Source organism: Thamnophis elegans, chromosome 4 (assembly GCF_009769535.1).
Source record: "Thamnophis elegans isolate rThaEle1 chromosome 4, rThaEle1.pri, whole genome shotgun sequence".
Taxonomy (NCBI): domain Eukaryota; kingdom Metazoa; phylum Chordata; class Lepidosauria; order Squamata; family Colubridae; genus Thamnophis; species Thamnophis elegans.
The window spans coordinates 35,265,429-35,278,080 of record NC_045544.1 but is presented as its reverse complement, the minus strand read 5'-3'; the positions used below and the strand labels follow the sequence as shown (position 1 = coordinate 35,278,080).

General features: G+C 41.0%; 1 protein-coding gene across 1 annotated transcript in view; it reads left to right on the top strand.

Annotated features, from left to right (window-relative positions):
• LOC116507276 (cytosolic sulfotransferase 15-like) overlaps nt 1-12,652 on the top strand; it is a 36,878-nt gene that overhangs the window by 464 nt on the left and 23,762 nt on the right. The window contains exons 2-6 of the mRNA XM_032215308.1: nt 41-249; nt 6,950-7,076; nt 7,440-7,534; nt 8,389-8,569; nt 9,069-9,190. Coding sequence (XP_032071199.1) covers nt 41-249; nt 6,950-7,076; nt 7,440-7,534; nt 8,389-8,569; nt 9,069-9,190 — 734 coding nt within the window. The remainder of the gene's footprint in view (nt 1-40; nt 250-6,949; nt 7,077-7,439; nt 7,535-8,388; nt 8,570-9,068; nt 9,191-12,652) is intronic.

The following is a 12,652-nucleotide window of genomic DNA, read 5'->3' as shown; positions in this document are numbered from 1 at the left end:
TAATCACTCTGCACGCATTAATTTAGTTGTTTATTTCCAGGCACGATATGGACTCAAAATATTGTGAGCTTGATTCTTCATGAAGGTCATCGAGATGGAACTGAAAATATTACCCTGATTGACAGAGCTCCATGGCTGGAGTGTAATATTGCTGACATAGATTATCCCAATCGCCCATCACCTCGTCTCTTTACTTCCCATCTGCCCTACTATTTGGTTCCCAAAGGATTACAAAATAAAAGAGCAAAGGTATGATTTATTTTGCTACATTGTATGTATCCTGGGATGGACTGGAGAGCTGCCTGTCTTCTTTTATCTCTAATCTAAATCTGAATGTTTTATTGACAAATAGACAAGGGCAAAGAAACAGATACTACATTGTTCCATTGTATTTGGTGTGTGCTAATAATGTTTGAAGTACAAGAGAAAATACCTCAAACAAAACAGGGAACCCAGAATGTCCTGTCAGGCAGAAATAGGCTAAGGACCAAACTAAAGATCCATATAGAGAGAGATCTTCAATCTTATCTTTTCCAAAATGACACCTCCAGATGGATTGTAACTTTTATGCTGCATGGCTAGCTCCAGACGGTAAGTTGAGTAATGTTACCTTTTGTTTTCAAATCTGAGCATTCTACTCTCTGTCACTCATACTGTAGTTACACCCTGATCAACTACCATAACATCTTTACATGGGGATTCCCTTAAAGGCATTCAGAAGCTTCAACTGGTACAAAATGCAAGAGCATGGACAGTTTTGTGTGATCCAAGAATTGCACACATTGCACCTGCTTTATGGACTGTTACAAGTTTGACTACCAGCTTGCTTCTGGATCCAATTCAAGATGCTGGTTGGAACTTTTGAAATCCTCAATAAGTTGGGAACAGGTTATTTGAAGGACCTCTGATCCCCAGTTACATCAACCCATTCCATCAAATCCAGTAGATGAAGCATGGGATTTTTTTCGGGGGGGGGGGAGCTTGTCACCTAGAGTTTTGTAGTGCAGGACGTATGAGGAAAGCTTTTTCTGGTGTGGCCCCTGTCCAATGGAACATCATTCCTGCCAAGGTGAGTCTGGCCCCAACCCTGATGGTTTCTGGAAGATCCTGAAAACATGGTTTTGCCAATAAGCCTTGAGATCCCATGATAGAATGGGAGATAGAATGGAGCCTGTTAGATGACTGCACTATTACTACCCTGTTTCCCTAAAAATAAGAACTCCCTGGATAATAAGCCCAATAGGGCTTCTGAGTGCATGCGCTAAAATAAGCCTTCCCCTAAACATAAGTCCTTCTCGAAAATATTGCAATACAGCAGTAGCCATGAGGTGACCACGCTCGCTATCTCCTGCACCTCAAAAATAATAAGGCTAAGTGCTTATTTTGTGGATCAAAAGAAAATAAGACCCTGTCTTATTTTCAGGGAAACACGGTATTACTATTACTACTATTACTATTATTATTCATCACACAGTCAGCCAGATGTTCATACTGAGTTTGGCATTTTTGTGTACCTATCAAGTCCTTACTAAGGACCTGAGATAGGCAGATTTGGATGTTTGATGGTGTTACAGATATTGTTGCAGGATGGACGCTGTTCCAAGTAAAGCGACTTTCTGCAATTGACTGATGGCAAATTTGTCAATGCCAATGGTGTTCAAATTGTGCTTCAGTTGTTTTAGAATTGCACTACCCTTGCTTGCCTTTGCCATAGTCATTCTATTTTTATTTGTAGGTCTTTTTATTTTGTTATTTACTCCAGTTCTTTCTCTTCTATTCTGCTGCCTCCAGGCACTGCCACATCCACTATCCAGACTTCTTTGTCTTTCTTATTGACAGCTGTTACATCCCGAGTGTTACATGGTAGATGCCTATCTGTCTGGATTCTGAAGTCCCAGAGCATTTTAACTTCTTCATTCCTATGACTTTTTCTATTTTATGGTCCCACCAGTTCTTGCTTACAGGCAAATGATATTTCTTGCAGATCTTCCAATGCACCATTGTTACTACTTTGTCATGCCGCTGCTTATAGCCAGTTTGGCCAGTCTTCTTGCAGCAGTTTATCAGGTGGTTCACTGTTTCCTCAGCTTCTTTGCATAGGTGGCACTTACTGTCTGTTGCTGTCTTCTCAATTCTGGCTTTGTATACATTTGTCCTTAAGGCTTGGTCTTGTGCAGTCAGAATTAATCCCTCCATCTCTTTCTTTAACTTTCCTGCTCTTAGCCATTGCCAGGTCTTGTTATTATCTACTTTCCCTACTATTTTTTAATGTACTGGTCATATAGTGTTTTGTTTTCCCATGCCTCCATTCTGTCCTTCATTTGGTCTATCTTGTAGGCCAGTTTGGTCTCTCCAGTAGTCAACAAGCCTTCCTAACATTCTAACTTCAGTGCATCATCTTCATTGACCTTCAGATATTCTTCCAAAGCCCTTTTTTCTTCTTCAACTATCTGATGTACTTGTAACCACTGTTCCCTCTAAGATGCGCGGCTGCGCGGCCGCGCACGTGGCAAGAAAACACCGCGCAGCCATTTTTAACTGCGCGCAGTGATTTCTGCCACAGGTTCCGGAAGATGAGGGGAATAGCTGCTGCTGCCTCCTCCTCCTCCAACAGCACTGCCAGATTTGCCGCCAACGCTGCAGCCGAGGTGAAGCCTCCAAAGCTCCCGCAGGCGCCCCCATGGCAGCGGCGGCAGTGCCTCCCCCTCCGCTCAGAGCACCTCAGCTGGGCTCTGGGTTACCCCTGCCGCTGCTCCCACCTCCGCGGTTTTTCAGAAGCCATGAGGCCCTTTTCCCTGCTCCCCTCCCTCCGCCGCCTTCCTACTAGCTCCCGTGGCCCCTCAAAAGCAGGGTGGAGGAGGAAGGGAGAGGGATAATGCGGGGGCCAGCTCAGGTTCTCTGCGTGGAGCCTCCACACATAACCGGTGTGCTCCACAAACGTTCTTGCTCACTAGCTCAAAAGGGCCCTCGCTGTTTCTCCAGGAAGCCCTCGCCCCTCCGTCCAGCCGAAGGTCGCTCCTGGCCAGGCAGGCTCCCCGCAGCTGCTCAGAGGCTCACTCTCCTCCTCGTAGCGCCGTAAAATCCTTGGGTGGTTCCCAGCTCCTCTGCAATACAGCCAGTCCTTGACTTAGCCTCCACGCAGAGCACCTGAGCTGGCCCCCGCGTTATCCCTCTCCCTTCCTCCTCTGCCGTGCTTTTGAGGAGCCATTTGGCCACGGGAGCTAGTAGGAAGGCGGCGGGGGGGGGGCAGGGAAAAAGGCCTCATGGCTTCTGAAAAACCGCGGAGGTGGAGGCAGCAGCAGGGGTAACCCAGAGGCCAGCTGAGGTGCTCCGAGCGGAGGGGGAGGCACTGCCGCCGCTGCCATGGGTGGGGGCGCCTGCGGGAGCTTTGGAGGCTTCACCTCGGCTGCAGCGCTGGGCAGCAAATATGTTGGTGCTTTTGAAGGAGGAGGAGGAGGAGGCAGCAGCAGCTATTTAGTGGCGGCGGGGGCTCGTTGGCATCTTCAGTGGCAGCCCTGCCCCCTGTGAAAAAAAACAAAGATGGAGCAGATCCACGCAGATGACGTTGTTGCAACATGACTGGAGGAGGAATTCTGGGAGTTGAAGTCCACAAGGCTTAAAGCTGTCAGGTTTGAAGACCCCTGGGTTTTTTTTTCCTAAAGGGTTAGGGGTGCAAAGGTCTTGTAACTTGACAGCTTTAAGACTTGCACACTTCAATGCCAGAGTTTCTGAGCCAACATTTTGGTTGCTAAGCAGGAGCATTGTTAAGTGATACTGATATTATATAACACTTTTATTTAAGTGGGTACCTTGAATAAACATAACTTTGAGTTTCAAATAATACTGATTTCGTTGTTGTCTTAGGTGACATCTGTGAAAAAAATTCAGGTGCTCAGGCATGAAAATATGCCGCTCAATCACTATACTTTTCTGCTCACACTGAAAAAAAATTAGAGGGAACATTGCTTGTAACATTCCACACCCACCTTGCTAGGTAGAGTTTGTCAATGTCGCTGTAAGGATATGATTAATTATCATTATTTTTCTGGTCTTCCTATCCATTGCTTTTAATTCTGTTTGAGTCCAGTTCACTATTCCAGCTGTGTATGTAATGATTGCCTTGATGGTATTTCCTCCATTGAGTTCGGACTTTAAGATCTTTTTCACTCTCTTGATGTATTTACTTCTAATCTTTTTCTTGCCTTCAGTGTGCTTGAAGTTCTCAGCTTGAAAAATAGCCAGGTATTTGTAGTAATCATCTTCATCCAGACTCTTAATGTTATTTTTATGAGACATCTTGATTCCTTCAGTTTTCACTATTTTTCCTTGTTTGATAGTGAGTGTGGCACATTTGTCCAATCCAGAGTCCATTGCAATATCTTGGCTATTTATGTGAACAGTGTTGAATAGCGATTCTATTTCAGATGGTGTTTTTCCATACAGCCTTAGATCATCCATGTAAAGGAAGTCGAATAGTCTGCCAGCTGTTTTTGATGTTTGATAGCCATGGCCTGAGTTATTCAGTATTGTTGACAGAGGAAACAGTGCAGTGACAATTATTATTATTTCTTTTATTCATTAAACATGAAACTCAGTCAACTGAACATTTAAAAATGTATCATAAATACCATTGACTGGTGCTAATGGTTGATAAGGATTGCTGCCAGCGTTCTAGGTATCAGCCAAGTATCTTCTTAGAATATATAGTTCCAAGTAGCACAGTTTTTTTTGCAGTTCCACTGGTGATATTGCAAGAAGCTGCAATTTCTTGATGTGTTTTGTAAATTTTTTGGACATGGTATCAAGGGCCCCAATGATATTGGGTATCACTGTTGCATGTTTCATCCATAACGGTGTAGTTTCAATGGCCAGGTTGTGATATTTCATGATTTTTCCCCGGTTCTTTTTCTTTGACTCTGACATCTCCTGGTACAGTGATATCAATAAATTGTACGTTTTGGCCCTGAACAACCATGATATTTGGTGTGTTGTGTTCCAAATGACGATCTGTCTGTATTGGAAAGCCCCACAAGATCTTCACCATCTCATTTTCAACAACTTTTTCCACTTTATGTTCCCATGACTTTTCGGATACAGATTGGGCATTGTGGATTAATTTAGCAACTCAGTTGTGTCTAGATTTGTAATCTGTGCAATTTTGCTGCTCTCACATATGAAACAGTTACCATTTTGTCATTGCAAAATTGGCAGTTTGGATTGTCGGTGGATTTTGTATCTTTGCTTTCATGGCCTTAGTTTGTAGTGCTTGTAAATATTAACAAGTATTAACATTTCCATTTCTTTCTTGGTGGTGGTGGTGGTGGTGGTGGTGGTGGTGGTGGTGGTAGTAGTAGTAGTAGTAGTAGTAGTAGTAGTAGTAGTAGTAGTAGTTACGTTGATCTTTGGTGAGATTCACAGCCTTTAACTAACGTCAGAGGATATAAGCTGTTCCAAGTAGGGTGGTTTTTTGTAGAGTCAGAATGTTCAAGTCCAATAAATTTAGAATTTCCAATTAACGAGGTAGCCCTTTAGGTATTGCTCCAAGGGCTCCAATTACAATCGGGACAACACACGATTTCTTTTGCCACAGTCGCTCAACTTCAATTTGCAAGTCCTGGTACTTTGTGATTTTTTCTTACTGTTTATCTTCAATTTGTGCATCTTCAGGTTGCAATGTCAATGAACCATGCTTTTTTCTTTTCAACTATTGTTATAGCAGGTGTACTGTGAGCCAAGTGCCTGTCAGTCTGAATTCTGAAGTCCCACAAGAACTTGACTTTCTCATTCTCTAAAACCTTCTCAACCTGATGTTCCCAGTGGCTTTTGCTGTACTCAAATCCAAACTTTTCACACAATTTCCAGTGAATGATCTTAGCAATGCGGTCATGGCATTATAGATAGTCAGTTTGTTAAATTTTGCTGCACCAAAGTGGTCGACTGTCTCGTCTTTCTCATTACAGAGGCGACATTTGCTGTTGGTGGTAACATGTTGAATTTTTGCCTTCATGCAGTTTGTGGCTAAGGCTTGTTCTTGAGCTGCCAAGATAAAGCCTTCTGTTTCTGTTTTCAGTGCCCCTGATCTTAACCAGTTCCAAGTTAGCTTTTGGTCAGCTTTGCCTTCAATACTTTTCAAATATTGGCTATGCATAGCTTTGTTTTTCCAATTTTCAGCTCACTTCTCAATTATTTCTTTCTTCTATTCAGCTTTTGTCTTGTTTTTAAAAGGCCTCATTTATTTACTTCCTTAATCATTGGTTCTTCACGGTTTGCTGCCAGCATCCTAAGTACCAACCAAGTACCTTCTTAAAATATAAGATGTTCCGAATAGCGCAGCTTTTCGCAATTCCACTGGTGTTATTGCAGGAAGCTGCAATTTGTTGATGTATCTTGTAAAATTCTTGGACATGGGGCCCAGTGCCCCAATGACAATGGGTATCACTGTTACATGCTTCATCCATAGCCATGTAGTTTCTATGGACAGGTTGTTGTTGTTGTTGTTGTTATTTGCTCATCTCTCCATAAGGCAAATGCTGAAGGTAGGAAAAGGAGAAAGAGGGAAGGGGGAAAACATCTCCACAATGTTCCTGTAACCTTCGGGGGGAGGATATTGGGAGGTCCATGCGCACTGTCCTCTCCTATCTGCCCCCTTGTCTGACATTTATTTAACTGTGTACCTCACCAAAGGTCACTGTGAGATGGACATCTACACAAAGAGCTAGCTGATGATAGATGATAGATAGATAAATAGATAGTGTTTTCATTCATGGACAGGTAACATATTGTGAAATAAATTAGAAATGGAGTTCTGACCTCCAGAAGCTTCAAGGAAGACTTTCATCCATCCCACTTTCTTCCTGTGGTGTGAAGCTGAAAGCCATCCCTGCATTCATTCCACTTGGAGGATCTGATGATAAGATTTTTACTAGATATGATCATTTTTCTCCTACAGATTATTTATGTGTTTAGAAACCCAAAGGATGTCTTGGTTTCTACCTATCATTTTACCAAAATTACACCTGTAAGGGAAACACCAAAAGATTTTGATACATTCTTGGAGTGGTTTTTGTCTGGCAAAGGTAAGAAGAACCTGATCATGACATGTTTTGTCAATCTTTGTCTTGGATAAGAAATTATGAATACATTTCAATTTATTTCCCACAAAGAACAAACAACCCACCTTGTCCCTTAAGTATAAGTATAATGATTCTCTATATTCATACAATAATTGTGTAAACTCTTATGAAAATGGTTTAAAATGGGATGAATGGATAGAGATGACTGAAGGATTCCTAGGACAACTCATGATGTAAAAGGGGGGGGGGAGGAGAGGCAAGAGAAGACAGCTTATTAAGGGAGAGTGAGAACAAATACGAGGATAAAATTAACAAAAGTTAATATATACATTTGAAAAGTAAAGAGTTTCAATTCTCTCCTATCAGTGCCCAGTAGTTTATGGCTAGACCATGTAGAAGGCTGGTATACTCATAAGGGTGATTTCAACATTCTCTTCCTTTCTTATGAAGAAATGAAAAAGGTAAGATGTGTAAATGTGTAATGCAATATGAACAACCTTGAAGCACAGGAGGCTTTAGAAAGAAAGGATTGTGTAGAATAACTTATTCAGGAAAGGAGCAGACAGGTAATTACAGAACTGCTCTTAGTTATCTCTGTGAACTCCTGAAGGACTGGTGAAATTTCTGAAAAAAAGTAAATGTCACTTCTTCAAAAGAAAAGAGGCGGATCCAGGAAACTAGTCTCGACATCAGATTAATGAACAATATGCACTTATCTAGGTATGCTAGAGTTCAAAGAGCCAGCATGTATCTGTTGAAAATTAATGTTGCAAAAAAAAAGTTGATCTCTTTGATAGAGTTACTGACTAGTAAGGGAATCCAATATGGGACTCTCTACCTATAATTCAGAAAAATATTAGCCAAAGTGTGTCATAATATTCTACTGTTTTGGCTCAAAAGAGATTGACTCAACTCAACTGCATTTTCAAGAGGTGTCAAGGCATTTAGCCTAGCTATAGAATTGGCCAGTCCCTGATGCTGATTTTTAAGAATGTAAGAGTCTGAATCTTAAGAAAATTGTGCACATACAGTAAATATACTGAAATCCAAGATTATTCTCATTGATTTGCCTCTTAGAAACCTTTCGCAACAGTCCTAAGGAGCACTTCTGTTTTTAATCCATTGATATTGCGTTCTATGTGCATGTAGAGTTTTCATTAAAAAAATAAACACAAATGACTTTATCAGGGTAATTTTTTTCAGTAAGAAAAGAAAGAATTAAAGACTGTGATATGTGATAGTGATAAGTGAGATGTGTTTCCATCTTTTCTCCATTGTTGTGGATGACCTCATCTAAAGCTGTATCGAATTGCAGGATCTGAGAAGTTCTGTACTGAAAATATGCAACTTCTTAGAGAAAAAACTAAATGGAAAGGAGATGGATGATGTAGTGGATAAAGCTACATTTGATAACATGAAAGTGGATTCCAGAGCAAACTACACATTCATGCCTCCTGACATTGTAGATTGCAGAAAAGGAGACTTTCTTCGCAAAGGTAAATCAATAGTAATTCATACTCTGGTTTTCATATACCAGGCTTCATCTTAAACCAGGATTACTGCCTTCATTTGAAAGACTGAAGTGATATAAATGTGTCATAACAACCACTATATCTGCTGCTGTCCATGATGTTGTGCTAGTCTCATCACCAGCCTATATCGGAGGCAGCCGTAGGTCTTGCTTAGCTATACCAATGTTAAAGTAGTGTTCTTGTCATTCTATCAAATTATTTGGCATGAATATAATCTGAGTGTCTCAACGATCAGTCTGTTGCCTGCATAGTCTAATGATCTTTTGGGAATGGGATTGTTCTAGCTCACACTGGCCACTTTAGGGTGAGGGAGACATAAACTCTTCACTTTCTATCCTGGGCACTGTCCTCCTCCAGTCTCAGAACTGCCTCCTTTAAGCCTGCAGGATTAAATGATGATATAAATAGCCTCTAGTTTAATTCAGTACAAAAACTATTGACATTTTTAACTATTGTTTCCCAGGCACTATTGGGGACTGGAAGAACCTCATGACTGTTGCCCAGAATGAAAGATTTGACTGTGTCTTTAAGAAGAGGATGGAAAAGCTGCCCTTCAAGTTCTGCTGGGATATTCAGGAGGATCCATGAGCCTATTTCCAGCTCAGTGGATGAAAATAATGTGTGATATAAACTTTCAAATGACTTGAATCAGAGATGACATTCCAAGAATGGTCTTTATGTAACCTTGTAATATTTGATTCTCAACTTTAAGAAGATGATTGAACAAAGCGTCATTAAATTCTCTGCTATTAATAAAATAGAAACTGCAGAACACAGTTTAAAGTACTTCTCTTTGAAATCTTATTATCATTTGTATTTTTTAATTCTAGAAATGAGGGGAAACAGGCGAGAGTGCCAGCTTTTGATGTCCAGCTAGGTCCTTCACATACTTACCATGCATTACAATTTGCCTAGTCCCAGTATGGGTTTTCTTATGCAGCTCAGGTTCTTTCTTCATTGCCTTGAGTCAAAAGTAGAACTATACTGGCATAAATAAAGATTCTCTAGAGGCCTGCCTTGTCTTGACCACCTGGATCATAATACACTGAAGGGATGATGGATAGTTCTTGGAACAAGCAGAATTTGTATTAAATAATCACTTCATTTGTACTGGACAAATATCTTTGCAATATATGAATGAGCTAGCAGTTCCTATAGCAATAGAACATGTAGAAAATTGTGCAAGGCAGATCTTGTAATGGCAGAAGGGGAAGTGGTGCCAGCTGGTGGGCAGGCAACAATATCTCTAAACATAGGGATCACAGTTCCCCATGGCAATTATGGGTAAATTGCACTTAGGTCTGGTTAAGCCCTTAAAGGAATACAAGTGTTAGGAAGGTGATAGATGCTACTTATCAAGAAAGTAGCATCTACCGCCCTAAAGATCAAAGATCCTATTACACAATATTAGTATATGCAGGATGTAGTCCTTCCAGGACAATACTGTAGTGCTCAGCTAATTTGTGAAAAATTAAGCTTACCAGTTGTCTAGAGAATAGCAGGTCCAAGTCAGCGTACAAGCAGAAGGGACAAAGGGTTTGGATCAACAGATAATAACCTCTTTCCAAGACAAAAGTTCTGGGTAATGTATCCTAATCAACCAAATCAAACTGGAGAGAGTTTAAATAAATGGGCAGGAACAATTTGTTGAGCTTTGCTGACCAATAATACTTCTCCAGTATGTTTGGTTGTATTCAAGTTAAAACATAAATAATAATATGTTTTTATTTCTGCAGATAATACATCTTGGAAAAAAGCATCTGTGAATATACCTATTGAAAATTACTAAGATGAGACAAATTGCTTTTCTTTTTTAAACATAGCCAGCAGAGGGAGCTCACATTCCTGGCTGGCTGAGATCATGTGAGGGTAATATTCCACTGTGAGTCAGAAAGCTCTTTGCGGCTTGCAGCTCTAGCTCAAGGACCATGCGAGAAACCTACTTTAGTACATGCTACTAAAGTGGCCAGACTTGGCAGGATCATTAGCCCTTAATGTGAAACCAGCACTTGGAAGAGAAATGGAGCAGAAAACCTCAACAGATACTGGATTGTTTCACAGAAACCAGTGACCCCAAATATCTAAGGCAAATGCAAAAATATAATTAGACATTGAACTTGGATTATATCAAGTCAGAAACTGTATTTTTCTATAGCAATCAAAGTATTTTTCCTAGCAGTCAAAGTAATTTTATATTAAAGTGGTCTATTTAATAGTGTTACTTATAAGCAAAAATGGATTATACAAAATTATTGGCAGAATATTACTAGCTGCTACTACTCTAATAAAGGAAGAATAAGAGAAGACAGTATATAACCATATCAGGAGTGAAGTGTACTTAACTTCGCTACCAGTTCTCAAATGTGAGAGCGTGTGCACGCTTGCTCCGCTCGCACATGCCACCTCCGCGCATGCGCAGAATGTCAAAAATGGACGTGATGATGTCTGGGCAGGTGGGCGGAGCCTGCTACTGAGCGTACCTGAAAGGTAAGTGAGTGTGTGGGAAGTCCTCTGTGCCACGCAATTTAGATTTGAAATCCTGCTTTCTAGCTAATATAAACCGCACTTCACAGCTGATTGTTGGAGATACCGGTTTCATTTTTTTACTACTGGTTCGGGCGAACCAGTCCATACCAGTAGCACTTCACCCTGAACCATACATACACTTCTTTTATATTAATTTAATTACAGCTCATCAAAATTCATGCTACATATCCTTCTACAACTATTAAGAGAACAATCTCATTTAGTAATGGAAGCCCCACAAAAACATATTAAATATGTTTATTTGAATTTCAATGTAATATGTGGACAATACCTATTTATAATTTTTGGAAACAAACCAGATCTCTCAGAGAGGCAATATTAGGTGGAACTGGTACTGGCACGGCCCCACTCGTGTGCCTCCTCGTCCTCCCCCCTCTTCCTCCTCACTCCCCAAAGGCTCTTCTCCTCCTTCCCGAAGCTCAGTGGGAGCTGGGCACAAGGGATGGGAGGCTGCTTTTGAAACCACATTTTGGAAAACTTCGCCGGGAAGGGAGGTGGGAAACCAGTGGGGGGGTTACCCTGAAATGCCCCTGTACTTTGCTGGCAGTCACGCCTCCTTGGCAAGTTCAGGGAGGTCCTAGGAGGCCAGGCACACTGCACAAGCTACTGCCCACGAGCGGCTATGTAACGGAGAGGGGAAGCGAGCGAGGGGGCGGGACAGGCACTCCGTGAGGAACCTCTTCTAACAGGTTCGGTAGATTTGTGGAACCTCTTCTACAGAATAGGTCAGAACCGGCAGAAACCCACCCCTGGTGGGTAAACATGATTTATCTCTTCATGTTTCCTGATTTCCTGAATGCCAAGCCTCTAGGAATTCCATTAACATTTTTGGATTTAGCTCCGTATAGGGTGCTCATTGTTTCCCAGTTAAAATTTTGGTTGAGTTTGTCCATGTGTTGTAAGATTAAGGAGTTTTCTTCATGTCTTCTGATTGTGAATTTTATTTCTTGGAAGATGTTATGGATTGTATCATGTGTCTTCTCTAGTTGTTCCTTTTTTATTATGATAAAGGCACCATCTACATACCAGATCTATTCTGTGGTTGTATGTACGGGTGCACTGTAGTTTCTAGACATGGCATTATAGTTTCTGCTATGACCCCTGAAAGTGGTGGTCCCATGGGTGTTCCTCTCTGATTTTTTGGTATATTTGTACATCACTGAAAGTAGGTACAGAGAAAGAGATTGAGGAGGTCCATGATTCTGTGTATTTCAATCGTAGTGTTTTTGACTAGGTATGGCCAAAAGGTATGTTGTGTTGTAGTAGTAGTAGTAGTAGTAGTAGTAGCAGCAGCAGCAGCAGCAGCAGCAGCAGCAGCAGCAGCAGCAGCAGCAGCAGCAGCAGCTTTTTATTGATTGGTCTTACAACAAAATGAAATAATAAAAAAATAAAAAAATACTAAAGTAAAGTAAAGTAAATTAAACTAAACTGAAATACAGAGTCTACTTCCAGAAAAAAGAAATACAATAATAAAATGCACATGTGTTAAATATAAAGAAT